The sequence below is a fragment of the Octopus bimaculoides genome, chromosome 29 (genome assembly GCF_046866305.1).
Source record: "Octopus bimaculoides isolate indiv1 chromosome 29, ASM4686630v1, whole genome shotgun sequence".
Taxonomy (NCBI): Eukaryota; Metazoa; Mollusca; class Cephalopoda; order Octopoda; family Octopodidae; genus Octopus; species Octopus bimaculoides.
Window position 1 is genome coordinate 8,419,268 of NC_142956.1, and position 27,960 is coordinate 8,447,227.

Sequence of the window (27,960 nt, forward strand, 5' to 3'; positions counted from 1 at the left end):
ATTGATGTTATTGTAGAAAATCCATTTTCATCACCATTGATGATTTGTTTAAAAAAAAAAGCTCCATTTCATTGTGTTTAAGATGCATATTGCAAATATTGATTTGTTCTGTTAAGTGAATCTCTTTCAATTTATGTGGAACCCAAATATCAAGCTTTTTAATCAGTCTAAGACATTTTAAGTGATTTTTCAATTGTTGTGTGTGATAGATTTAACCTCTCTGCAATCTCTTGCACAGTTATATGACAACAGATTCAATTATGGCTTTGATTTGGTCACCATCAACTTTAGTAGGTTGACCAGAATGTTGGTCGTCTTTGAATGAAAAATCTCCAGAATGGTATTTTTTAAACCATTTCTGACATGTGCATTCTGTTAAGCAATCAGCACCATGAACTTTGCATATCTCTTTGTGAGCCTCAGTAGCATCCTTGTGGAAATAAAAAAGCAAATATGGCAGTCCAGGTTAAAATTGACACTGAACGAACAGCTATAAACAAAATTACACATAATTTGCTTCTAAAGTAAACCAAAAGTAATGACTATCAAATGTCAAAAGGAAAAAATCATAACATTGACAAAAGTCATTCAACAAAATTGTAACTGTGTCTATTTGCGAAAAACGAAATTACTTTCTTGCCAACCCAATACACACACACACACACACACACACACAAGCATATACATATGTGACCGGCTTCTTTCAATTTCTGCCCAGAGCTTATAGTAGAAGACATTTGGTCAAAGTTTCACACTGAGACTGAACCCAAAACCATGCAGTTTGGAAGCAAACTTCTTATCGCTTAGTCATACCAACACCTAGAGTACTTTTTGTATATGTTATGTGTATATATATATATATATATATATATATATATATATATATATATATATATATATATATATGTATATATATATATATATATATATATATATATATATATATATACATACAACAGATAAGATAATATATTAAATACATTAAAAATATAATATATTTAAATATATTAGGATATAGGTAGCATATTAGCAACTAAAATCTAACAACAAATTAATAAATGAGGGTACAAAAAGCACCAATTGCTAGAAATGAGAGTCAGAAAACAACTCAATAACCACATAAAGCACTAACCTCATGAGATTGATGAAAAGTGAGGGAGTGAGCAAAACCACCTTTCTGTTGTGAGACAAACTCACGAAATGAAGTAAACGGATACATATATACAATCATCATTGTCATTATCATTTAATGTCCTTCCATGCTGCCATGGGTTGGATGGTTTGACAGGAGCTGGCTAGATGGACACCTGCACCATACTTCTGTATCTGTTTTGGCAGGGTTTTTACAGCTGGATACCCTTCCAACTATGCCACAGAGTGGACTGAGTGCATTTTATATGGCACCAGTACAGGTGAGGTCAGTTTTGGCATGATTTTTACAGCTGGATGCCTTTCCAAATACCAGCCACTTTACAGTGTGGACTGGATGCTTTCTAAGTGGCACCAACACTGGCAGGGTCACCAAGTAACTTTGCAAGACAAGGAATCTTTGAGATTGGAGGAGGTGATCTTGTCTCTGATGATTAGAGTGTGACGGAGACACGGAAATAGGTGTCTTGCTGTAGAGGAGATACATAGTTACACAGCAGGAGAGTGAGAGAAAGAAAGAGAGACAGTAAATAAGAGAGAGAGCAGGAACAAGTGTGCTGCTGTAAAGGAGATAGATGGTTACCTAGGAAGGATGGAGAGTGATCAGTAACGAGAGCAGAAACAGGGGTGCTGCTGTGGAGGAGATACATGGCTACCCAGTCAGATGGAAGGGCAAGGGAAAAGCAAGAGAGTTGGAAACAGCAAAAGTGCAAGAGAGAGCAGAAGAGAGATGGCGGCAAGGTGCCAGGGTATACTCGCAAGGAATGGGGATCAGGGCACAGATGGGATGGTAGTGTAAGCAAGAGAGAGGTAAATGGTGGCAGGTGGCAGGACATACTTCCAAGGTATGGAGGTCATAATATATGTGACCAGGTATTGGTAAGAGGCATGAGTAGTGGGTGGGGGAATGCTATGACTGGTGAAATGCACACCTGTATGTACATGTGTGTCGGTGCATACAACAGGCTTCCACACAGCTTCTGTCTACCAAATTCATTCACAAGGCATTGATTTGCCCAGGGCAATAGTAAAAGACTGCCTGAGGTACTACATAGGGGGACTGAACCCAAACTCATGTGGTTGCAAAGCAAGCTTCTGAACTGCATGGCCATGCCGGTGTCATTACCAGTATCATTTTATGCCAGCCAGAAATACAGAAAAGTGTGATGACACAGGGAAAACCTCATTAGTTTACAGCTGTTTCTGCTATAAGACCTAGTGGACTCATAGTGGAGTGCCTGAAATACATCATATAGCTTCATCGAGGACCCCAAATATGAAGTGAAATTTGGGAGCCTCGAATAAGAAGTGCAATATACATGGAAGGCATTACCAGTGAGAAAGTCATTGCTGATGTATATAAAAAGTTTGTTCAAAAGGCAAGTAGATTTGCTAGTAGAAAAGGTAGAAAAAAACAGAAAAAATATCTTTATATATACACACATGCACACACCAATATGAAATGCTTATCCACAAACATGCATATACACACTACATACACATACACAAAAACAGAAAATTAAACCAGATAGAGACAGAGATCGACACACACATATACACAGATCACCCACATAATGTATATTTGTGTGTGTGTGTATATATATATATATATATATATATATATATATACACACACACACACATACATATATACATACGTGCACACACACACACACACACATAAATGTTTATATTTACATATACAACACCATAAGGTATAGCCCCCGGCTTGGTGTGGATTTGGTAGACGGAAACTGAAAAAAGTCCACTGTGTGTATGTATGTATGTATGTATGTATGTATGTGTGTGTGTGTGTATCTCTAGCCTACTTACTCATCCCACAACCATAAATTTATCTATAAATAGATAGCTAGCTAGGTACAGACACACACAGGTACATATATTGTTGATATCTTCTCCCTCTCCCTTTCTCTTTCTGCCTGTATATCTATGTCTCTCTCTCTATATATATATATATAACATTTTATTATTATTAATAAATCTGAGGGTAGCAAAAAAATTTTTAGAAATTCTATTTGTCACCAGTGGTCTATTGAGAAGAAAAAATTAGTCAATCGACTATATATTATTCATTTAAATATAGTGTACATTTAAACACATCAGAGATGTCCATAATAGGACATCTAACCTGCTAGAAGGAGCAGTCAAAACTCCACACCACAATTAGAGATAATTTCGAAAGGGAATGAAAAATAAAAACATTTACCATCTATTTTCCGAACCAATGGTTTCAAGCTATAATTAGCAAAATAAAATAAAATATTTTGCAAGGCCAGCTATCATCAGCAGAAAAGTCAAGATTAACATATAAACACGAGGCACTACATAGAGACATGACTCGTGCTTATATGCTATAATTTTTCAAAATCTCCTGCGCATGTGCGCTTTTTCTTATCGGCAGCAAATACAAAATAAATGCCGATCTGTCACTGCTACCCACTGCCACTTTGTTGTTTTGTTATTCTTTGCCTACGACATGACTGACAGAGACACACTAAATATTTTATCATATAAGAAGATATTTATATAAATAAATAAATACACACACCAGATTTTTAGTCTTGCAATGCCTAAGCTATATACACATATACACACATATATATATATATATATATATATATATATATATATATATATATATATATATATACACACACACACACTAGTATTATAACCCAATTTCATTCAGATTTACACAGGCCATACTTTAAAACATGAAGAATTTTGCCCTAGAGTTGACGCCTTTCAATTGAGCGAACTCAAAGTTGCCATGCAAATTTCCCAGCACTTTTGACATAGGTGTGCAGATTTTTAGCTCAATCTGACCACATATACTCTTTTACTTGTTTCAGTCATTTGACTGCAGCCATGCTGGAGCACTGCCTTTAGTCGAGCAAATCGACCCCGGGACTTATTCTTTGTAAGCCTAGTACTTATTCTATCGCTCTCTTTTTTGCCGAACCGCTAAGTGATGGGGGACAAAACACACCAGCATCGGTTGTCAAGCAATGCCAGGGGGACAAACACAGACACACAAACATACACATATATATATATACATATATGCGACGGGCTTCTTTCAGTTTCCGTCTATCAAATCCACTCACAAGGCTTTGGTCGGCCCGAGGCTATAGTAAAAGACACTTGCCTAAGGTGCCACGCAGTGGGACTGAACTTGGAACCATGTGGTTGGTAAGCAAGCTACTTACCACACAGCCACTCTTGCACCTATTATATATACATACGCATTAAATATATATATGTATATATATATGTGTGTGTGTGGGTGGGTGTATATATATATATATATATATATATATATATATATATATATATATATATATATATATATACACACTCATACTTATATATTTATATATATATGTATACACATATATATATAGACTTTATATATATATATATAGGTGTAGGAGTGGCTGTGTGGTAAGTAGCTTGCTTACCAACCACATGGTTCCTTGTTCAGTCCCACTGCGTGGCACCTTGGGCAAGTGTCTTCTACTACAGCCTTGGGCCGACCAAAGCCTTGTCAGTGGATTTGGTAGACGGAAACTGAAAGAAGCCTGTCGTATATATGTATATATATATGTGTATGTTTGTGTGTCTGTGCTTGTCCCTCCAACATCACTTGACAACCGATGCTGGTGGGTTTACGTCCCCGTAACTTAGCAGTTTGGCAAAAGAGACCGATAGAATAAGTACTACACTTACAAAGAATAAGTCCTGGGGTCGATTTGCTCGTCTAAAGGCAGTGCTCCAGCATGGCCACAGTCAAATGACTGAAACAAGTAAAAGAGATACACACATATATAAATTAACGCAAATATCTGATTAATAATATCTGTTATCATGATGGTGCAGTGGTGGTGAGCGATAATAATTCACCATTCTAAAAGCCTTGTGGTGGAAATATTCAAACTTGAAGTCAGTAAAATGTGTTTTCAACAAAATATGGTTATTTTTTTATTCCTCTCCATTAAACACAGGTGGTCACCAGTTTTGTTCTTTGTATGTATGTATGTACATATGTATATTTTAATACACTTGATTTGGCTGTTATTTCTTGGACATCAATTGCCACATAGAGGAACACTGGCGGCAGTCATTGCTTTCTCTCTATAGATACAGACAGACATACAGAGAGAGAGAGAGAGAGAGGGGCGGGGTGAGAAAGAGTGACAGAGAGATAGCGAAGACGGAGAGGGAAAGAAAGAGAGAGGAAGCTGCCAGATGCCGTTGTGGAGACACAATGAAAGGAAGGGAGCGAGAGAGATTGAGAAAGAAAGGCTGATAGGCAGAAAGAGAGGAACACAAACACATCAAAGTCCATTTTAAAGATCAGCAATTTTGCCCTAGCGGCCACGCTTTCCAATTGAGCAAACTGAAAGTTGGCATGCATACTCCCCAGCACATTTAACATAGGTGTGCAAATTTTCAGCACAATCCAACCACATTTACTAACACTTTTGCCTGCACAACTGCTTGTGAGACAATGTCTGCCCTTTTCATAAATATATAGTATATATATATATATATATATATATATATATATATATATATATGGTGGTTGTCTACTCTGTATGCAGAGTTTGACCACTTCCTGTACTTACACCTTAGCACCATCATGGCATGTGATTTGTTTTTTTAAACCAGATAATGTTCTGAAAAGATACCTACATAGATTGCACCTCCGATTTGGACCACCTGCAGATAAGTTCTCTTTGTGGATCTTAAAATGTCTTTTGAGGCCTCCATTGGATTTGCAAACACACACACACACACTGCCCAGATGTGATTGTGTGGTAAGAAGTTTGCTTCCCAACCACGTTTCTGGTGTCTTGGGCAAGCATCTTCTTCAATAGCCCCAAGCCAACCAAAGCCTTGTGGATGGATTTAGTAGATGGAAGTCTGTCATGTATGTATGTGTCTCCTTGTCTTGACATCACATGGTAGTTGTAAATGAGTGTCACTGTCATACAAGGAGCATCATTCATTTCCAACATACTGTGAGAACATGTTTGGCCATGGGGGGGGGGGAATATTATTTGCTTGAAAACAGATGGGTGCATGGCTGTATAGGACATGCCTGTGTGCATGGATGGCTGTGATTTTTATTTAGCTTGACATGTCTTCTCAAGTACAGCATATCACCACAAGTCCCAGTCTTTTGTCATCTCCTCAGTGAGGCCCAGCATCTGAAGATCCTTTGTCACCACTTCATCCTTTATGTATATATATATATATATATATATATATATATATATATAAACAATATCAAACACACACACACACACACACACACACATAAGGTATGTGTTTTGTAAGTGTATGAGCAGGAAGCGATTGTAGGTGTGAGTATATTCTCATGAATTCGCCTGGTGTTCAAACACCTGAAAGTCATGGACACGTGACATAACTGGCATCAGGTCCCTTTACTGGAGCAGTAGACATTAATGTTTCGTCATCTTACACTATTTTGCATTTTGTCATAGAAAGCGATTTAGCTTGCACCTGGCCCCATTTTGGGCATACGGTATTGACAAGTCACAAACGACAAAACATTAATGTCTATCACTCCTCTAATGGGACCTGATGCAAGTTATCTTGCTTCTCTATGACTTGTAGGTGTTTTAACACCAGGTAAATTGATTAGAATATATTCTCTTACACCTACAATCGCTGCCTGCCCACAAACTGACAAAATACATTGTGTGTGTGTGTTCAATATTGTTTATATTCCTTGGGCTGCTTCTAATTCATATCTATCTATCTATCTCTCTCTATATACACACACACACACACACACACACACACACACACATATATATAAAATTAAATACACAACCAAAAGAGCTACTAATAGTCTCATGCTATTATGATACTTGAAAAGGCATAAAGCAAGCTTTCAAGTTCTGCTTAGGCGTTATTTATAATTTTTAAAAACAAGGAGGCTGGACAATAAGAAAATACATTAAGAAAGTTGGTGCAAAAAATGGAACAAGAAAAAGAAACGAAATGAAGAACTACAATCCTCGTCCTCCCTGATTGCAGAAAACACATTAAATGGAACTGATTTAGAGCAAAATAACAAAAAATGTGAAAGTCTGGAGTGGGTGGTGACCTCCAATTTAATAAAAGAAACCTGTTCATGTGTCTGCTCCTGCTAAAAATTTCAGATCTGGAATTAAGCAATGTGTTGAAATTGCTGAATCTAAGAAGAATATGAGATTTTTCTGCTATGCATAAGTTGCATTTCTTAGATTGATTAACATATGACTTGGATTTCTGCACTATTCTCCACTTAATTGTGTGTGATGTGGAGCTACCCTTCAAATTCCATACAACTTAGTTGCACTACTTTTATTGATGTGTTGGGAAAAATATAGGTGGTTTGCATAATGTCTCTTGAATTCACCCTCACATAGTCCGATGTAATTCTTCTTTTCAATTGATTTGTTTTGGAGCATAGCTGTAACTTCAGCCTCATATATGAAGCTTGCCCACTTCACCAGACATGTGTCTGGTGAAGTGGGCAAGCTTCAGGGTCTTGACAACTATGATCAGGAGTGGTTTCTTGGTGATTTTTGTCAGCTAGAATGTTCTTCATATTGGTGCAGCAGCTGTATATTTTTATTGAGCATCAGTTAAAAATTTTCCTGGATTTATGATTTATTGGAAAATGTTTATCAAAAAGAGACAGGGATTTCTTGGCTGTATCAATCTTAACATTAACCCTTTCGTTACTATATTTCTGACCAAAATACACCCCTCATGAGTTTCAATTAAATTCCAAAATAATCATGAATTTAGACTAGTCTCATTAAACACCTGTTACTTTTTTATTTATCAACATATTAATGTGATATTTGGAACATAATTAAAGAAAGGGTTCTTAATCATCTATTGCATAATTTTTGTCTGAAAGTTCTCCACGTACTGGGGTACTGCTAGTGTCTCTCACATGTAAATATTGGTTCAGCTTCACGAATCGTACTCATTCATAATACTGGAAATATATTCATCGCCAAAAGGTTCCTGATCGCTCCAGTAATATGTTATTCTGGGTAACTGTCTAATACCCATAATAATATTTATGGCAAAAAATGCCCGTATTTCATCTACAGTTGCAGGAAACCACAAGCTATCTTTTTTTTCCGGTTTGTTTACATTCTGCGTAACGGTTTGTTTCCGCAGTAATAATTTCAAACAAGCATGAAAAAGAAGTCTAATTGTTTCGCTTCCTGAGAAAGACTATGGGTAGACCCTGTTTCCTCAGAAAAATTGTTAATAAAAACGTTTTTTTAAAGTTTTTACTCCATTCTGGTGTAAAATCATCCTCGCCGCTTTCAGAATCGCTGATTTCAGTTTCGGATACAGAAATATCCGATTTATTATCGTTCACCACGTGCTTTTGTAGCTCATTCATTCTTTTCTTCGATATCTCCATATCTTCTATTGAAAAACCTTCAAATTCGGAATCACTGCTTGATAGCATGAAACTCCTCTCCATCTTCAAAGTTGAAAAAAAATCAACGCCGCAAAAAATGTGGAAAAAAATCTTCCAAAATTCACTGAGTTCAAATATCACGCCAAACAATGTCAGAGACAATAACTCAACTGTTTGCAAAGTGAAATCAGGTGTTTTAACGAATGTACTAACGAGATTTGGGTTCAAATATACATTTAAATAACAATGGGTACGCTCGGCCGGCTATGGCCAGGTTAGTCTTATGAACCAAAATTTTTTTGGGCCAGCTACGGCCGGGTTAGTAACGAAAGGGTTAAGGAAGAAAGGAGGGGCAAACCAAATTATTTTTCTAGGTCTATTTTTTGGTCTATTTTTACAATTCGTATTTTTACTTTCAGAGTTGTAATATATTTTCTCTTTGAAGCCACTGTTGGCCAGGGTGTTATTATGGTGTTGGGGGGGGGGGCCTTATCAAATATTTGTTTTGAAGATAGATTTGATATCCTATATAGATAAACATTATCGATGACACATGTATGTTTTTTTTTTTATACACCCATTATCTTGACATGTCTTCTCATGTTTCTGGGAAACATCTCTTCATTATGCCAAGGGACATTTACATTGTTGGAAATGTTTTTAATTCAAAATTCTCCCCTACTCCACCCCACTGTTGTTTGTGGATCGGTCCTAATGTATCTCCAATACTATCTATTTCTCTCTCACTCACTCTCTCTCCCCTTCCTCTCTTTCCTTTTTCTACTAGGGTAGCCAAGTATGTTCTCTATAGTAAGACACCTATTTCCACCCCTCTATCATACTCTAACCCAGTGGTTCTCAGCTGGGCCCCATATGGCCCTTGGGAGTCCCTATATCTGCAATAAATTGCTTGTACTTTTGCAATACACAAAATATTTGAATTTTTTTAATACAATTCCTTATAATATTTAATTATTAAAATATAGTGGGACTTTTTTAAACATCAAATATTTATGAGGGTCCATCCAAGTAAAAAAGAAAGCAAAGGGGTCCATAGGTAAAAAATAGTTTAGAAACACTAGCCTAGAATATGATAAAGAGACAAGCATATGGCCCGGCATGAAATTTTGTTAGAATTTATGTGCAATGATAATACAATACACAAAATATTATTTTTTTTCTTTTTTTGCAATTCCTAATATTTAATTATAAAAGGACAAGAGAGTAAAGTAGGGATCAAAGGGATCTATAGGCAAAAATAGTTGAGAAGCACGAGGCTAACCTCTCACCTGGCACAAAGCCACCTCCCTCAATACTGCTTCCTCTCCCAACTAAAGGGTCTTTGTCTCACAAGTTGCTTAGTGACCCTGCTGGTGCTGGTTCCATGTAAAAAGCACCCAGTACACTATGGAATGGTTGGCGATAAAAAGGGCATCCAGCCGTAGAAACCATGCCAAAACAAATAACGGATCCTGGTTAGGAAGCAAACTTCTTAATCACACAGTCGCACTGTACTTTCATCATCATCATTTCATGTACATTTTCCATGCTGGCATGGGTAAGGTGGCTTGACTGGAGCTGGCAAGCCAGAGAACTGCTCCAGGCTCCAGTCAGTTTGGCTTGATTTCTACAGCTGGATGCCCTTCCTAATGCTAGCCATTTTACAAATTGTACCGGGTGCTTTTTATGTGTCACCAGCACAGGTATCTTCTATGTGTCTCTGACATGAAAACCTTTTACATATCACTGGCATGGATTCCTTCAGCATATCACTGGCACTGGCATGGATGCCTTTTACTTCTCACTGGTATGGATGCTTTATATGTTTCACTGGCACAGGTGCTTTTTATGTGTCACCAGGATGGGGGGTTTTTTTTCCATGTGTCACTGGCATGGGTGTCTTTTACATGTCACCAGAATGAGTACCTCACATGCATCACTGGCATGGGTACCTTTCATGTGTCACCAGCACTGGCCATGATAATGATTTCATTGAGCTTGACATGTCTTTAGAGCAAATCATCAAAGGTGTTAGTCACTTGTCATCCTCAGTGAGATTCAGCATCCAAAGATCACATTTCACCACCTCATCCCACATCTTCCTGGGTTTACCTCTTCCCCAGTTTCCTTCCAAATTTGGAGATTGGCACTTTTTTATGCATTTTGTTTAGTTTTTCTGTAAATTTTTGTTTCTTTTCCATCAGTTATCATTTTCTTTTTCTGCAGATGTGGTGACCCTGTGCAACGAATTGAGCAGTCAGCGTTGGGTTCTGTGTTTGTATGCACCTTTGGTGGTGCAAAACATGGTGTGTCTGGATGTCGCCGGACATACCTGTCTCAGCGTGACCTGCAAGCCCACATCAACCACCGTCATTTGCGGCAAGGTGCAGGACCTGACCCTCCGCCAGCTTCAAAGACACAGCCACCCCAACCCCAGCAGCAGCAGGTTGTATCATCAGTATCCAGTAGTCAGGCAGCCGCAATTGGGCAACCACCACCACCACCACAACAACAACAACAACAACAGCAGCAGCAGCAAAGTCAGGGACCAGGTCAGAGTCAGCAGTCATCACATTTGACCTCACAGCACGGCCGAGGATCTCAGCCAACGGCCCACAGTCATATGGCTCAGAAACAACAGCAACAACAACAGCAACCACCACCACCACAACAAACCAGAAGTGGGCAACAACAGCAACAACAACAAGCACCAAGTAGTGGTCACTTGGGACAGTCAACGGCCAGTGGTCACCAATCCATGACCAGCAACTACGTTCCAGCATCCGCTCCTTCGCAGTCGTTAGTTGGGATCGACCTCTTGACCTCGATCAGCCAACAACAGCAGCAACAACAACAGCAACACGACCAGATGGTTTATCACCATCGTGCTGGCAGCACAATGGACGAATCGCAATTGGTGGGGCAGACATCAGCGCCACCACCCCTTTTGGCTCTTCCGACCCAGCAACAGCAACACCTGCATGGTCCTCCTCCTCTGCCGCAGCAGCAACAGCAACAGCAACATGCTGGCCACCATGTGGTCAGTGGGATGCCAGTGGTGTCGACAGCATCAGTGACTCTTCCCTTGCCGACCCCTGCTTCAGGAAAGCATGGCCGGGTAGGTGTGGGAGCAGGAGGGGGTGGTGGACCAAATGCTGGTGGAGCAGCCGGGGCTGGGGGCATGGGTGTACCGCCACCTCCACCACAGCCGCCTCCTCATGGAGGCATGCCTCCCCCTCTACTGCCCCACCTCCACAACCATCACCACCAGCAACAGCAGCAACAACAGCAAGCACAGCAACACCACCACCACCCCCAGCAACAGCAGCCAATGGCTTCAGCCCATGACTCCTATGGCATCTCTGCAATCCCAGTGATGTCGAGCTCAACGCGAACCAACCTAATCACAGTTCCAATCCAGGATGAGGCAGAGTACGGCAGCCGGGCTGAACCTCCGCCGCATGCCCACCCTCACCATCATCAGCAGCATCAACAACACCACCAACAGCACCATCACCATCATCATCACCAACAGCAACAGCAGCCAGGAGGAGGTTACCACCCATCGGGGCAACCATTTGCCACCAACACACCACCACCACCTACGGTACCTTTCCCTCCAGGCCACCCCCTACAGCAGGTCGCTGTGCATGTGCCACCCCAGCAACAGCAGCCACCACCTGCAACCACTGTAGCTGGGTCGTTCCCGCCCTCTTCGATGGCGCTGTCCCCTCAAGGCATGCCCCCTGTTCCTGTTTCCTATGCACCCCCGCTTCCCACGTCGTCTTCAGTGGTGGTTGGACACGGAGCGGGTGGTGGGGGGGCACCAATGCCCCCACTCTGCTCCCCACTATACTCTTCCCCACAGAGCTTCCCTCAGGGTGGTGGCGGTTCAGCAGGTCATGGAGGACCTCCACAGGGTTTCCCCCAGGGTGGGGGTGGGGGTGGTCATGGCAGGCCTCCTCCACAAAGCTTCCCCCAGGGTGGTGGAGGAGGAGGTCATGCTGGGCCTCCCCCACCGTCACCCCATCACCCTCATGTGATGGTTGGACACCAACCGAGAGGTGGAGGAGGAAGCGGAGGTCCCCCGCGCACCCAGCTCCCCCCACCGCTGCTTTCTGGCATAGCCACAGCACCCCCACCCCTTGCAAACATGGCCACTGCACCACCGCCGCCACCCATGCAGGGTCACCCCCCAGGATTGCCAATGCCCTCAGTTGTCGTTGGCCAGCCCCCTCCTCCACAGCAGCAGCAGCAACAGCAACGCCTTGGCATGCCCCCTCAGCCTCCCCCACCGCCGCCTCCCCCTCCCCCTCACTTCCCCAACCCTCACGGGCCCTACGAGGAGCCTCCCCCACCTCCCATCAGTGCCGGCTACCCACCACCTCCCCAGCAGCAACAGCAACCCCAACAGCAACAGCCACAGCCAGGTAGCCCCAGGATGGGGTGGGCTGGAGGACCAATGCCGCCACCACCCAGGGGCCCTCATCCACGGCCGCCTGGCAGCACCCTGGCCCAGCTGCAGCAAGCACAAAGATCACAGACAGACAACACTGGACATTACAATCAGTATTACTGAACTTGCTTGGGTCGGGTTGAAGGTCAATGACCTGAAAGTTAGACAATGGGTCAAAAACAATGAGGAATTTAACCTACAACTCATTCTTTCCCAGCAAAATCAGATATTTGGTGGGTAGAAGGTGGGCTGATGGTCTACAGAAGAGGGAGGAGAGGGGATTATTACATTGGGATCATTTGTTCTGAAAGACCCCTTAGGGGACAGATGAAAAGTTTTTAATGGCCCAAATCAAGGATTCAAGGACCTTTAATTTTTGTGGAGAAAATTTTAAAAAATTGAAGGAAACAAAAGGACTTTTTTTTTTTTTGGTTGGTGTGGGTCCTTGTTTCTCTTTTTGGGAATAGAAGGAACACTGGAAGTGTCCAGTATTTTTGGGGAGGTGGGTGGGTCTTTATTATTTTTTTTGTTAGAGGTGTGTTGGCCCTCAGTTTTGTTGGGTGAGAGGGGGTAATATTTTTTTTATTTCCAAATACAACTTGTTTCATTTGATTTTTCTTTGTTCTTTTGTTTATTTTGATATAGAATTTTATAATTAATAATAATAATAATAATAATAATAATAATAATAGTAATAATAATTATAAACAACTTTCATGATTTTTTTATTGTTTCTCTAATGTTTTTCATTGTTTGTTGTGGTTTAGCAACGATTATGTCCTTTATCCACAGTATATGTGGCTTGACACAGGCAGGCTGTGTGGGGAGAAGTTTGCTTCCCAGCCACATGGTTCCAGGTTCGGCCCCACTGCATGACATCTTGGTCAGGTGTCTTCTACTATAGCCTCAGGCCAACCAAAGCCTTGTAAGTGGATTTGGTAGACGAAAACTGAACGAGGTCCATCGAATATATGAGGGGGTGCTGAAAAGTTCCTGGCTTTAAGGAATCACAAAAGGCCAGGTTGGTGGCCCAACTTTCTGAGATTTTTTTTCAGGGCTTAGAAAATTGACAGACTGCTACAATAAGTGTGTGAGAAGGAAATATATTGAATAAAATCATAATTAAGTGATTCTCCAGTATTTTCTTTTACCCAAAGCCAGGAACTTTTTCACTTTGCCTCATACACACAGAATTAACTCTCTATTTCAATGAAATCAGACAAATTTTATGTTTGTTATTTAATTACAATACCAAAACAAATAGATTTATAAATCTTATGTCAAAACTTTATTGAAAATTTTCAACATGTGCTCCGTCTGTATCCCTGCAAATTTGAAATCTATCCATAGCCTTGCAAAACACATTTTGAAGCATTTTAGGAGTTAGCTCCTGCACTGCTAACTGAATGCATTGTTTAAGTTCAGCCAAACTAATGCTCCAGCCTGGGGGTGGAGGTAGAGAAAATGATTGCAGCCAATTGAAAAAAGCTGCTGTGAACAGATAAGCAGGATCCAACAGAAATGAAAATAAGATTGTAAAAATTAAAAATTTATATAGCTAGCATTCCTGGAAGTATTAATAATATGCACCAAGTATGGATCCAGGACATCCATATACCACAAGCCAACCTTCACTGGATGATACCTCAACTTCAATTCCTACCATCCATGCAGTGTAAAGAGAGGGATTGCTCAGTGCCTAAAACATCGAGTAAAGAATATAAGTAGTGATCGTGATACACACCACGAAGAAATGATCAAGCTCAGTAACGATCTATTAAGCAACAACTACCCCCAAAACATACTGTCAACTCCAATTATGAAGAAAAGAGGGGATGAAACCCATAAACTGACTACAGTCTGTCTACCCCATGTGAAAGGCCTCTCCGAAAAGATACAAAAGATATGCGGCCCATATAACATCAGGACAGTATTCAAGAGTCATACAACACTTCGTAAATATCTCCTTTGAGTAAAACCACCAACAGAAGAGAATATGACCAAAGACTACGTGTATTCCATCCCATGCAGCTGTTGTAGGTTATACAAAGGCAAAACATGTCGCCCCCTCAAAATAAGGGTAGAGGAACATCGCAAAGCTGTGACACGAGGAGATACTGATAAATCGGGTATAGCTGATCATGTATGGAAAAATGGAGATCACTTCCTTCTGTGGGATGAAAAATAATAGATAGAGAACACTACTGGAAAATACGAAAACTAAAAGAAGCAGTACATATGCTAGGACATAATAACCTTTTAAGCAGACCGAGTGCAGATATGAACAGCATATGGGAATTGGTATTAAGGAAGGATAGGAAAATATTAGATTTATAAACCCTACAATTCACTCCATAATTGCCCACGGGCATAGGGTGTAGTGGTTAAAAGCGCGAGATACTAACCCCAAGATTCTGAGTTTGATTCCAGGCAGTGAGTAATAATAATATCAGAAAAATACCTTGGGAATGAGAACCAGATGAAGGCTGGAGAGTATGTAAGAAGATTGCTTCCTAAACACGTAGTCCTTGGTTTTCTCCCACTGCATGGCACCTTGGGCAAGTATCTTCTACTATAACCTCAGATTGACCAAAGCCTTCTGAGTGGATTTGGTAGATGGAAACTCAAACAAGGTTGTATATATATATGTATGTATGTGTGTTGGACCTCCTCCCCCACCACTTGACAACTGATGTTAGTGTGTTTATGTCCCTGAGGTGATTTGTTTGACTAAAACACTTCGACGCAGTACCTCTGTGTGACTGAAACAAGTAAAAGATAAAAGGTATGTAATATTATTATAAAAACCACAGCTCTTACTAAATACAGCTACCCAGGTTTTCCTGGTCAAAACATTTATTTCGTTATTTTTTAAGCTGAGAACAGGAGTCTTGTTCTCAGCTTGAAAAATGGCAGAATAAATTCTTGTTTTCACCAGGAAACGTTGGGTAGCTGTAAGAAGACTCTTGGTTTTTATTATAACATTATCTTTACTCTCTTAGATGACTGACTATTATACTACTTGTTGAAGTCTCCCTGCATAATAAATATCTACATTTAATGCACAATATATGGATTTCTCTAATCTGCTGGTACTCACAGAAAAGCTCCTTTAGTAGACCAGACTTTAAACCACATGGTAAACCAATAGATAGGGGTGTAATGTATAGTTCAATGCAGTTGAAATCCAGTAAATCCAATCAGTAATGATCATTTCATTAGGATTGTATAATTTATATAAAGGAACAGAGGAGGTGAAATAAATAGATTCATCTTGTACATCTTCAGTTTCTTGATCAGTGGCGACTCCAGCACTTAAACTGTTCGGGCTTCACCCGAGTATATATTTAGTAAAGTGAACGTGCATTTTCAAGCTGATTTAATTTCTACCAACACTGACTTCGAGTATATAATTTCAGCCAATAACATGGGCTCTTTTTATTGAACCTGGTCACAGTTCATTTATTTACGTTCAGTGTCTGGCAGTCATATTAGAGGTGCCTTGTATAAAAAAATATCATCCATAGCAGATGTTCTCTCAACATTGTTTACACATGCTTGACTCAGGTTCAGAAGTTACAGCCCAAGTTGTTAGCTATGATTGTAAAAATTAATAGTAATTCAAATTCAATGTTTTTTTGAAACAATAAATTTCAATAGAGATGATTTAAATTCCAATCTATGAAAAGTTTCCATTCTACAATATTCTTAAAGGAACAAAAAATTATCCAACAACTCGGCCCAATATGAATGAGCCTGGTAGGTGTAAAAATTAACTGGTATCTCTTGTCAAGAGTACAGGTGACAGTCAGGTCACTGATGTTTATTGTGCACTCTGCTGTCGTTAGTTGATTGCTGTTATTTTGTGTGTCTGTGTGTAAAGATCAGGTGTGTTTTGCAGGGAGTGTTACCTACACATTTCTCGTGAGTTCACAAACACAGAGAAATGTGCAGGTAACATCAAATCAAATTTCACGGTCTTCCCCTTCTACCAGTGCAAAAATACAATTTGTCTACGACAACATCTAAATGAACTTTTTTCATAGAAAAATACAGAACGCGTCTAAATATACATGCATAACCAACTTTGATCTCTTTACATACCTTAATTCACAATTACATCACTGTACATTCATCTCCCCACTAAACTAGTTTTCGAATTTTTGTGTATATATATATATATATATATTTCCCTCCCCCCCTGAAAACTGCACAGTTATCTTCCCTGCCTACAATAATGACAACCAATTACCTCCCCTTAGTTTTTCTACTGTTTATATCATTCACTCAAAAATATTACACAACATGGACCAAAAAATAGAAAATTTCTTCTTAAGAAAATACGTATTTAAACAATTAAATCTTAATGTCATGAAATAGTGAAAGTGTGTGCATTTTCCTTCTTTAATTTCTTATATATATTACAACTCACCACGTGGGGATAATAGAAATTCCTCCTTTTCTGTAATATATATATATGTGTGTGAGTGTGTATGAATAATAATAATAAAGGGTAAAATTAATTAATCAATACTTTTACCAAGTAGTTAGTACGTGTGGTAAGTAGCTTGCTTACCAACCACATGGTTCTGGGTTCAGTCCCACTGTGTCGCACCTTTGGCAAGTGTCTTCTACTATAGCCTCGGGCCGACCAAAGCCTTGTGAGTGGATTTGGTAGACGGAAACTGAAAGAAGCCCGTTGTATATATGTATATGTATATATATATATGTATGTGTGTTTGTCTCCCCACCATCGCTTGACAACCGATGCTGGTGTGTTTACGTCCCCATAACTTAGCGGTTCGGCAAAAAGAGAGCGATAGAATAAGTACTAGACTTCCAAAGAATAAGTCCTGGGGTCGATTAGCTCGACTAAAGGCGGTGCTCCAGCATGGCCACAGTCAAATGACTGAAACCAGTAAAAGAGAAAAAAAAAAAAAAAAAAAAGAGGTGAATTATGCAAAATATTCTATCATTATATACATAATTATAATCAGGGGTCAGCTAATTGCTTCGCCAAGTACCAAACTAGAAATAGATGCTAATGTCTTTTCAACTACCATAAATATCTCTGAGACAGTAACACACTTTTTTATGTAGGCAAAAAGAAAAAATGATGAATCCACACGACTTATTCTCTTCTGTTGGTGGTTTTACTTGAAGGAGATATTTGCGAAGTGTTGTATTACTCTTGAATACTGTCCTGATGTTATATGGGCCGCATATCTTTTGTATCTTTTCGGAGAAGCCTTTCACATAGGGTAGACACACCAGAAAGAAATGATCAAGCTCAGTAATGATCTATTAAGCAACAACTACCCCAAAAACATACTATCTACTCTAATTATGAAGAAAAGAGGGGATGAAACCAATAAACTGTCCACGGTCTGTCTACTCTATGTATATATATATGTGTGTACAGGTATATATGTACGTATATTTATATGTATGTATTTATATATATAAGTATATATGGTGGTTGTCTACTCCTTACACAGTTTGACCACCTCTTGCACCTACACCTTAGCCCTTTCATGGTGTCTGATGTGGCTTTTTAAACCAGACAGTGTTTTGAAAAAACACCCACACAGATTGCACCTCTGATTTGCACTACCAATACCTGCAAGTAAGTTCTGCTCATTGTGGATCCTAACATGTCTTTTAAGACCCCCATTGGATTTGCAAACCCTCTGGCACACACCACATTCAAACGTGTGCACAGACATATAATCAGAATAGCTGGATGAGGTTTGTTTTCCATGGGTTCGCAGGTGAGATTTGAGGCCAGCCAAGGACAGACATGGTCTGTCACAGACTGTGCACACAAAAAGGTCCTTGTCATTCACCTTCTCAGTCTTTACATTTTTCCTTAAATATCTCTTGAGCCCTGCTTGCATCATCCTGGCCTCTTCAAATGCTTTCACTCCACTCCACACCCTTGTTCGCCATCCAACTCGATCTGAAGCGAGGACTTCTATATCTTTTGTCTGTAAATATGTATATATATATATGTATGGGTGTGTATATATGTGTGAATGTCTGTAAATATGTATATATGAATAATTTTAATTTTATATATATACTATTTTTTATCTTTTATATTTTATTTATATATATATTTTTATTATTATTATTTTTTTTTTTTTTTGATGAGCTGCTCCACATCGGTCACCGGAGTGATATTTGTTCACTTTACAGAGTGTCTGAGTGTCGGTTAGGTGTCTGGAATGGGACGGCTTACCTCATGGGCAGGTAGAAGCTCTTTAACCTTGGTTGGTAATCTACCTAGGAGAAGGAAATCTCCGAAATAAAACCTGAGGCCTTGGAAATTCCTGGTTTTGTCAATTCTCTTGTCACACCGGTGAAAGTCTTCTTGGGCTAATAAGTGGGGGTAGTGCAGTGCAAGCTACACCCACTAAAAATTATTCATCTGCACAGGTACTTCCTGTACTCCAAATCTTAGTAAAATCATTCAATTGGTTGGTTGGCAGAAACCTAAAAATGCACCTGTAACTTATTTTAAAATGTCTGAAACAAATTCAGTAAATGGCAAAAAAGGCTTGGGAACATCAGGGGAACAGGTCTGGCCCGGCAGGTGTCCCAGTGTATCACGGGCTGGACCCGGTCGTCATCCTGCCACTGTGGTCAAACAGTCCTCAAGAAAAAGTAAAAATAAACATTGTTTGAATTTTGGCTGTTGGAATGTGCGCACACTTCTTGATGATAATTTCACGAAGAGGCCAGAAAGGCGTACTGCACTTATTGCATGTGAGCTAAAGAAATATTCCCTTGATATAGTTGCTCTCTCTGAAACTCGTCTCTCTGGTGAGGGTCAAGTAATGGAATCTGCTTATGGATATACTATCTTCTGGAAAGGCCTACCTAAGGGTCAGCGTAGAGAATCTGGTGTTGGGTTTGCTCTCAAGAATACATTAGTGTCCTCCATTGCAGAGCTTCCAAGTGGTATATCTGACCGGATCATGTCATGCCGTATCAAACTGACAAAAGGTAGGTTTCTTACCGTTGTCAGTATTTATGCACCAACAATGTCCCATTCTGATGAAACTGTGGGACAGTTTTATGACAATCTAGCAAGATTATTGAGGAAAGTACCAATTTCTGACAAGCTGGTCATTTTGGGAGATTTCAATGCAAGAGTTGGAAGGGACTATGTTTCATGGCCTGTTTTAGGTCGACATGGGATTGGAAAATGCAATAGAAATGGAGTAGCTCTTTTGACGTTTTGTACTGAGAATGATCTGGTTGTCACCAACACTCTGTTTAAGCAGAAAAATAAATATAAAGCCACCTGGATGCACCCAAGATCTAAGCACTGGTATCTCATAGATTATATTTTGATTAGGAAATGTGATATGAAAGACGTTTCTAGCGTTCGGGTCATGAGAGGGGCAGAGAGCTGGACTGACCATCATCTACTGCATGGCAAAATAGATTTTTCGATAAAACCTAAAAACCGACAGTCTGGTCCTAAGATACCCAAAAAGTTAAATGTTCCAAACTTTAAATTATCAAGCAACTTGCAAAGATTCCACGACGCTATAGAAAGTATTAATCTTGACCCAAACAATTTATGGGAAGATTTCAAAACAAAAGTATTTCAGGCTGCAAGTTCGTCAGTGGGATTTAAATCTCATAAATCCAGAGATTGGTTCTCAGATAGATCAGCAGAAATTCATGATCTACTTTTAGAAAAACAAAACTTAGGCAATACACTGCTCTCTCAGTCATTGAATCCCAACTCAAATGAAACTTACAGAAAGCTGAAAAGGAGGGTGCAAACTGCTCTAAGGAAAATTAAACAGGAATGGTGGAATGATAGGGTAAAAGGGGCACAAGAAGCAGCTGATAGAAATGATGCCAGTTGTTTGTATTCTTATGTTAGGGAGGTATATGGTCCAAAATCTTCTTCAATAGCTCCAGTGAGAACAGAAGAGGGATGTTTTCTTCTGACTGACACCGCTTCTATTCATAAGCGTTGGGTAGAACATTTCTCTGCACTTTTGAATAGACCATCATCCGTTAATATGAGGACGATAGAAAAAATTGAACAACTTCCAGTTATAGAAGAGATGGCATCTGAACCAACTCTAAATGACATTTATTTAGCTATGAATAAGCTGAATAACAACAAGTCTCCAGGATCTGATGGAATCTGTGCAGAAGTCTTGAAATATGGGGGTGACAAAATGATGGAACTCTTAAATATTTTAATTTGTCACTGTTGGAGAAGTGAGAAAGTGCCTCAAGACTGGATTGATGCCATTCTTGTCTCCTTATATAAATCGGGGCCAAAGGATCTGTGTGGTAATTTTCGTGGGATTTCCCTTTTGTCTGTGGTTGGAAAGGTGCTCGCCCGCATTTTGTTAGAACGTTTAAATACCTTTATAGTTCCAAGTATGGTGTCTGAGTCTCAGTGTGGTTTTCGTTCCTCCAGGGGCACAGCTGATTGTATCTTTACTGTCAGACAATTACAGGAGAAGTGCATTGAACAGAATCTTGCTCTGTACCATTGCTTTGTTGATTTGAGCAAAGCATTCGATACTGTTAATCGAAGTGCTCTGTGGCTAATTCTGGGGAAAATTGGTTACCCAGAAACGTTTATAAACATGGTCAAGGCTTTGCATCAGGATATGAGAGCTAGGGTTAATTTTGGTGGTAGGCTTTCTGAATCTTTTGCTGTGGAAAATGGAGTAAAGCAGGGAGACCTTGATGCACCCACCCTCTTTGCGATATACTTTGCCGTTGTGGTGTCACATTCCTCTGAGGAGGGTATCTACATAAAATATCGAACAACGGGGAATGTTTTTAATTTGACCCGACTGAAGTTTAAAACGAAGGTTTTTACTTCACTTATTAGGGAACTTTTGTATGCTGACAATTGCGATCTGGTTAGTCATTCTGAATCGGGTCTGCAATCCCTTGTATCTGCATTTGATGCAGCTTGTGATGATTTTGGCCTGACCATCAATCTGAAAAAAACAGTTGTAATGTATCAACCTGCGTATGGTGCTGTTTGTAACCCCGCTAAAATTTTTGTTAAGGGAAAGTTACTTGAGGTTGTCAATTCATTTGTCTACCTGGGAAGCTCTGTTCAAGATGATGGAAATCTTGATACGGAAATACACCTGCGAATTCAAAGGGCAGCAAAAGCATTTGGTGGCTTGGAGTCGCGTGTCTGGCGCCAGCGACATATAAATAACAATACAAAGCTGGCTCTTTACAAATCATTTGTCTTAACATCCCTATTGTATTCCTGTGAAACTTGGACCTGTTATGAAAGGCATTTTAAAATGTTAGAAAAATTCCACCAAAAATGCCTTCGTCATATTTTAAGAATTAAATGGAATTCTTTTACATCAAACACAGATATCCTTGCATCTGCAGGCATCCCCTCAATTAAAGCCATGATTTTGAGGAACCAATTGAGATGGTGTGGCCATATTGTTCGAATGGCAGATGAACGCATGCCGAAACAGCTGTTTTATGGTGAGCTTGCAGAGGGGAAACGTTATCGGCATAAACCTAAAAAAAGGTTTAAGGATGGCATAAGGACTGCTATGAAGTCAATTGGAATTGCTCCAAAAGATAAGTATATATATATATATATATAAATATATATATATATATATATATATATATATATATATATATATATACATATAAGTATAAATATATACATATAAGTATATATATATATATATATATATATATATATATATATATATATATATATATACATAAGTATATATATATATATATATCATCATCATCATCATCATCGTTTAACGTCCGCTTTCCATGCTAGCATGGGTTGGACGATTTGACTGAGGACTGGTGAAACCGGATGGCAACACCAGGCTCCAGTCTGATTTGGCAGAGTTTCTACAGCTGGATGCCCTTCCTAACGCCAACCACTCAGAGAGTGTAGTGGGTGCTTTTACGTGTCACCCGCACGAAAACGGCCACGCTCGAAATGGTGTCTTTTATGTGCCACCCGCACAAGCCAGTCCAGGGGCGCTGGCAACGATCTCACTCGAAAATCCTACAGGAGCCAGTCAGGCGGTACTGGCAACGGCCACGCTCAAAATGGTGCATCTCATGTGCCACCCGCACAAGAACCAGTCCAGGGGCACTGGCAACGATCTTACTTGGCTTGCCGGGTCTTCTCACGCACAGCACATTTCCAAAGGTCTCGGTCAGTAGTCATCGCCTCGGTGAGGCCCAATGTACGAAGGTCTTGCCTCACCACCTCAGCCCAGGTCTTCCTGGGCCTACCTCTTCCACGGGTTCCCTCAACTGTTAGGGTGTGGCACTTTTTCACGCAGCTATCCTCCTCCATTCTCACCACATGTCCATACCAGCGCAATCGTCTCTCTTGCACGCCACAACTGATGCTTCTAATGTTCAGCTTTTCTCTCAAGATACTTACACTCTGACGGGTATTCACATTGACATTACACATCCAACGGAGCATACTGGCTTCATTCCTTGCGAGCTTACGTATGTCCTCAGCAGTTACAGCCCATGTTTCACTGCCATGTAGCATGGTTGTTCATATATATATATATATATATATATATATATATACATATATATATACCTACATATAAATATATATATATATATATATAAACATTTAAAAAAAATATCGTCGACCACTAACGTGGACAATTAATGCGCTAGAAATAGATCACATCTTGTGTCTATTAAGACCTAAATTGTTCTCAACATGAAATATAGCAGCATACCAAAAACATGAGCGGGCAAGACATTTAAAATCACCTAAAAAAGCATTATTAAACAGGAACTAGTTTCGGATTTAACAAATTCTTATCATTTGTCTATTCCTTATCAGCCTGATTTGTAATTTAACCCCAATCATCAGAATCGTATACAGAGTTGCCCACCGCCATGGGTGCGCGTGCATATGGTTCTGCTAATTACAGCTTAATGGTAAAATTCAAAAGTCTTCATTTTGGCGTGCTAATTCCAGGAATATATCCGCAGAAAATATCTACTGCGTCTTATATATCCAGTATGAGAACATGAGCAATGGGTAAAATATTATTATAAAATCTGGTAATTAGTCATATATTAATTTGAATATATAAGACACAGTAAATATTTTCTGCGGATATATTCCTGGAATTAGCGCGCCAAAACGAAGACTTTTGAATTTTACCATTAAGCTATATATAAACATATATATATATATATATACATACAAGTGGCTGGCTCACAGGATACCCGCCCTCCCACCCCCTCCATCAGTACCGGAAGTTCTTATCCTCTGTCATCCTTGGTTGTCTCCTGCGAACACTTCTAAGGGCCTTATGCCATCCCATCCCCTACGCATAAAGAAGGTGTAGTGTATGCAGATTGTAGGCATTGTTTTGTTTATGAATTCTGCCAAATGCAAGCTTTCTTTTCAGGTACACGACACTGCTGTCCCTCATCCCAAGGTCTCACTGGTCCACACCTCCCACACCGTGGAATTCGCACTCTCAACGTCGGCACACTGAAAGGTAGGTCTGGTGAGATTGTTGAGATGCTTGAATGGAGATGTGTCGATATCTGCTGCCTCCAAGAAGTAAGGTGGAGAGGAGGTTTCGCTAGGTTCCTCACAGGCAAAGAACACAGGTACAAGATTTTCTGGGCAGGGAACTGAGACGTGGTCAGGGGCGTGGGAATACTTCTAGCAGAGAAATGGGTTGATAAGGTAATCAATCAAGGTAGTTAGAGTATGTGACAGAGTACTTAAGATTAGACTAGTGCTTCACCGTAGGTTAGCTACTGTCATTTCGGCCTATGCCTCTTAACCAGGGCTATGGGATGGGCAGAAAGACCAATTCTACGACACCCTCTTGCAAACTACCTCGTTGACGAATGACAGGGACCTTTTCTTTGTGGCTGGTGATTTCAATGGTCATGTTGGACAACAACATGCAGGGGGCTTCCATGGCGTACATGGACACTATGGCTTCGGTTCCCACAATAAGGAGGGAACCAGGCTGCTGGAGTTCTGTGATGCAAACGATCTTTTGGTTTGCAATACCAACTAAAGGAAACCTGCCTATCACTTAGTCACCTACTGTTCCAACAGACACACTAGCCAAATCGATTACATTCTCGCCAGAAATAGAGAAAGAGGGCGGCTTATAAATGTCAAAACCTTCCCAGGTGAAGAATGTACTCCACAACACAGATTAGTAGCTAGCGACTTCAGGATCAAGGCTAAATGGATGCCCAGAAGTAGACCAGCTTGGAGGAGAAGGGGCTGGAAGCATAAAGATCCTGCAAATGGACAGAGATTTAGAAATGTCTTACTCGAAGCATTTGATGAAATAGAAGGGCATATAGCATCACATGATGTGGAAGACAACTGGAGGTTTCTACGGGACAACCTGCTGAGGGCCACTGACCAGATCTGTGGATGGTGCAAAGTAACGTGGTGGTGGAACAATGTGGTTGACAAAAGAAACAGGCTTGGAAGGACTGGAAGAACAGAGGTAGCAGAGAATTGTATCAGACTGCCAGAAGGAAAGCTAGGAGACAGGTTTATTTAGCCAGAGGGGAAGCAGATAGGAAAAAATTTGCCAATGTTTCGGCGCCGTGAGGACCAAAGACTTGAAGTATTTCATGTTGCAAAACAGTGTGTGAGAGAGAATCGTGATGTCGTAGGGGAGAAATGTGTCCGCTTGGATGATAGCTCACTTGCACTAAATGAGGCTGCAAAGAGAGAGGTCTGGAGACACCACTATGAAAGGCTACTTAATAAAGAGAATGAATAGGAGGAAGAGAGTCTGCCGCATGTCGACCCAACAGAGGGACCAGCTATCCTAATTGACAGTACCTTGGTAGATAAAGCGATCAAGAGTATGAAGAAAGGGAAAGCCCTCAGCCCATCAGGAATCACTGCAGAGATGCTCAACATATCTGGCAGTGTCGGCTACAGCCTAGTCACCCGTATAGTTAATCAGGTGGTACACGAAGGAGTCACACCCAATGACTGGTGTAGCAGCACCATAGTCAACTGCTACAAAGGTAAAGGTGATGCCCTAGACGCAAACAATTATAGAGGTATCAAGTTGTTGGACCAGGTAATGAAGGTCACGGAGAAGGTCATAGCCCAACTAATTAGGGAGAGAGTCAGCTTAGATGAGATGCAGTTTGGGTTTGTGCCAGGGAAAAGCACCACTGATGCTATATTTCTGGTAAGACAGCTTCAGGAGAAATACCTAGCCAAAGATAAACCTCTGTACCTGGCTTTCGTTGACATGGAGAAAGCCTTTGACAGGGTCCCCCGACCCCTTATCTGGTGGTCAATGAGGAAACCTAGGGATAGAAGAATGGTTAGTGGGAGCTGTGCAAGTCATGTACAAGGATGCTGTCAGTAAGATGAGGGTTGGCAACGAGTATAGTGAAAAATTCCGGATAGGGGTAGGGGTCCACCAAGGATCAGTTCTCAGCCCCCTCTTATTGATCATAGTCCTCCAGGCAATAACAGAGGAATTCAAGACAGGATGCCCCTGGGAGCTCCTCTATACTGATGACCTTGCGCTAATTGCTGAGTGACTATCAGAACTAGAGGAAAAGTTTCAGGTGTGGAAGCAAGGACTAAAATTGAAGGGCCTTAGAGTCAACCTAGCAAAAGTCTTAATAAGTAGGAAGGCAGACAAGACAAACCCCTTCAGGTAGATGGCCCTGCTTGATCTGCAGAAAAGGCGTAGGTAGAAACTCCATAAGATGCACCCAGTGTAAGCTATGGACACATAAGAGGTGCAGCAATATCAAAGGAAGGCTAACTGGGAAGATAGTTTTTGTATGTGGCAGATGCTCAGGAGCAATAAACACTGAAGATATGCAGAGAACAACTTCTGCCACATTCCAGGGAGAAAAACTAGAAGTAGTTGATAGCTTCCGCTATCTAGGTGACCAAGTCAGTAACGAGGGAGAGTGCGCTGAAAGTGTAGCTGCTAGAATAAGAATAGCCTGGGCAAAGTTCAGAGAGCTCTTACCTCTGCTGGTGACAAAGGGCCTCTCTCTCAGAGTAAAAGGCAGACTGTATGACACATGTGTACGAAAAGCCATGCTTCATGGCAGTGAAACATGGGCCATGACTGCTGAGGACATGCGTAAGCTTGCAAGAAACGAAGCCAGTATGCTCCGATGGATGTGTAATGTCAGTGTGCATACCCGACAGAGTGTAAGTACCTTGAGAGAAAAGTTGGAACTAAGAAGCATCAGATATGGTGTGCAAGAGAGACGATTGCGCTGGTATCGTCATTTGGCGAGAATGGATGAGGATAACTGTGTGAAAAAGTGCCACACCCTAGTAGTTGAGGGAACCCGTGGAAGAGGCAGGCCCAGGAAGACCTAGGATAAGGTGGTGAAGCACGATCTTCGAACTTTAGGCCTCACCAAGGCAATGACTAGCGACCGGAACCTTTGGAAATATGCAGTACGTGAGAAGACCCGGCAATGCAAGTGAGAGCATAATCTGTGACCTCTGCCAGAAGTGTAGCCAGCTCACTTATTTGTATCTTTACTTCATTGGACAGTAAACTCTGCTTGTGAAGACCTGTTGAGGCAAGTAAATTTGAAATCTGAAATCGAAATCGAACCGAATCTTGACAACTGGCACACATGCCAACCTCTCCTTCATTGGACCCTAAACTCTGCTTGCAAAGACCTGTTGGGGCAAGTGAAATTAGAATCAAAATCGTAGTTGAACCATACTCGATGACTGGCACCTGCGCCAGTGGAGCACTAACAGCACTGCCCGAGCGTGTTCATTGCCAGAGCAGCTGTCTGGCTTCCATGCTAGTGGCCCGTAAATAGCACCATT

At 40.6% G+C, this 27,960-nt stretch overlaps 1 protein-coding gene across 1 annotated transcript in view; it reads left to right on the plus strand.

The window, feature by feature from the left end:
* The window catches only part of LOC149130333 (uncharacterized), a 65,698-nt gene extending 51,995 nt beyond the window's left edge, over positions 1–13,703 (plus strand). Inside the window, exon 6 of the mRNA XM_089345171.1 lies at positions 10,862–13,703. Within this exon, the coding sequence (XP_089201297.1) occupies positions 10,862–13,214 (2,353 nt within the window). The 3' untranslated portion in view covers positions 13,215–13,703. The remainder of the gene's footprint in view (positions 1–10,861) is intronic.
* Positions 13,704–27,960: the final 14,257 nt, after the last annotated feature.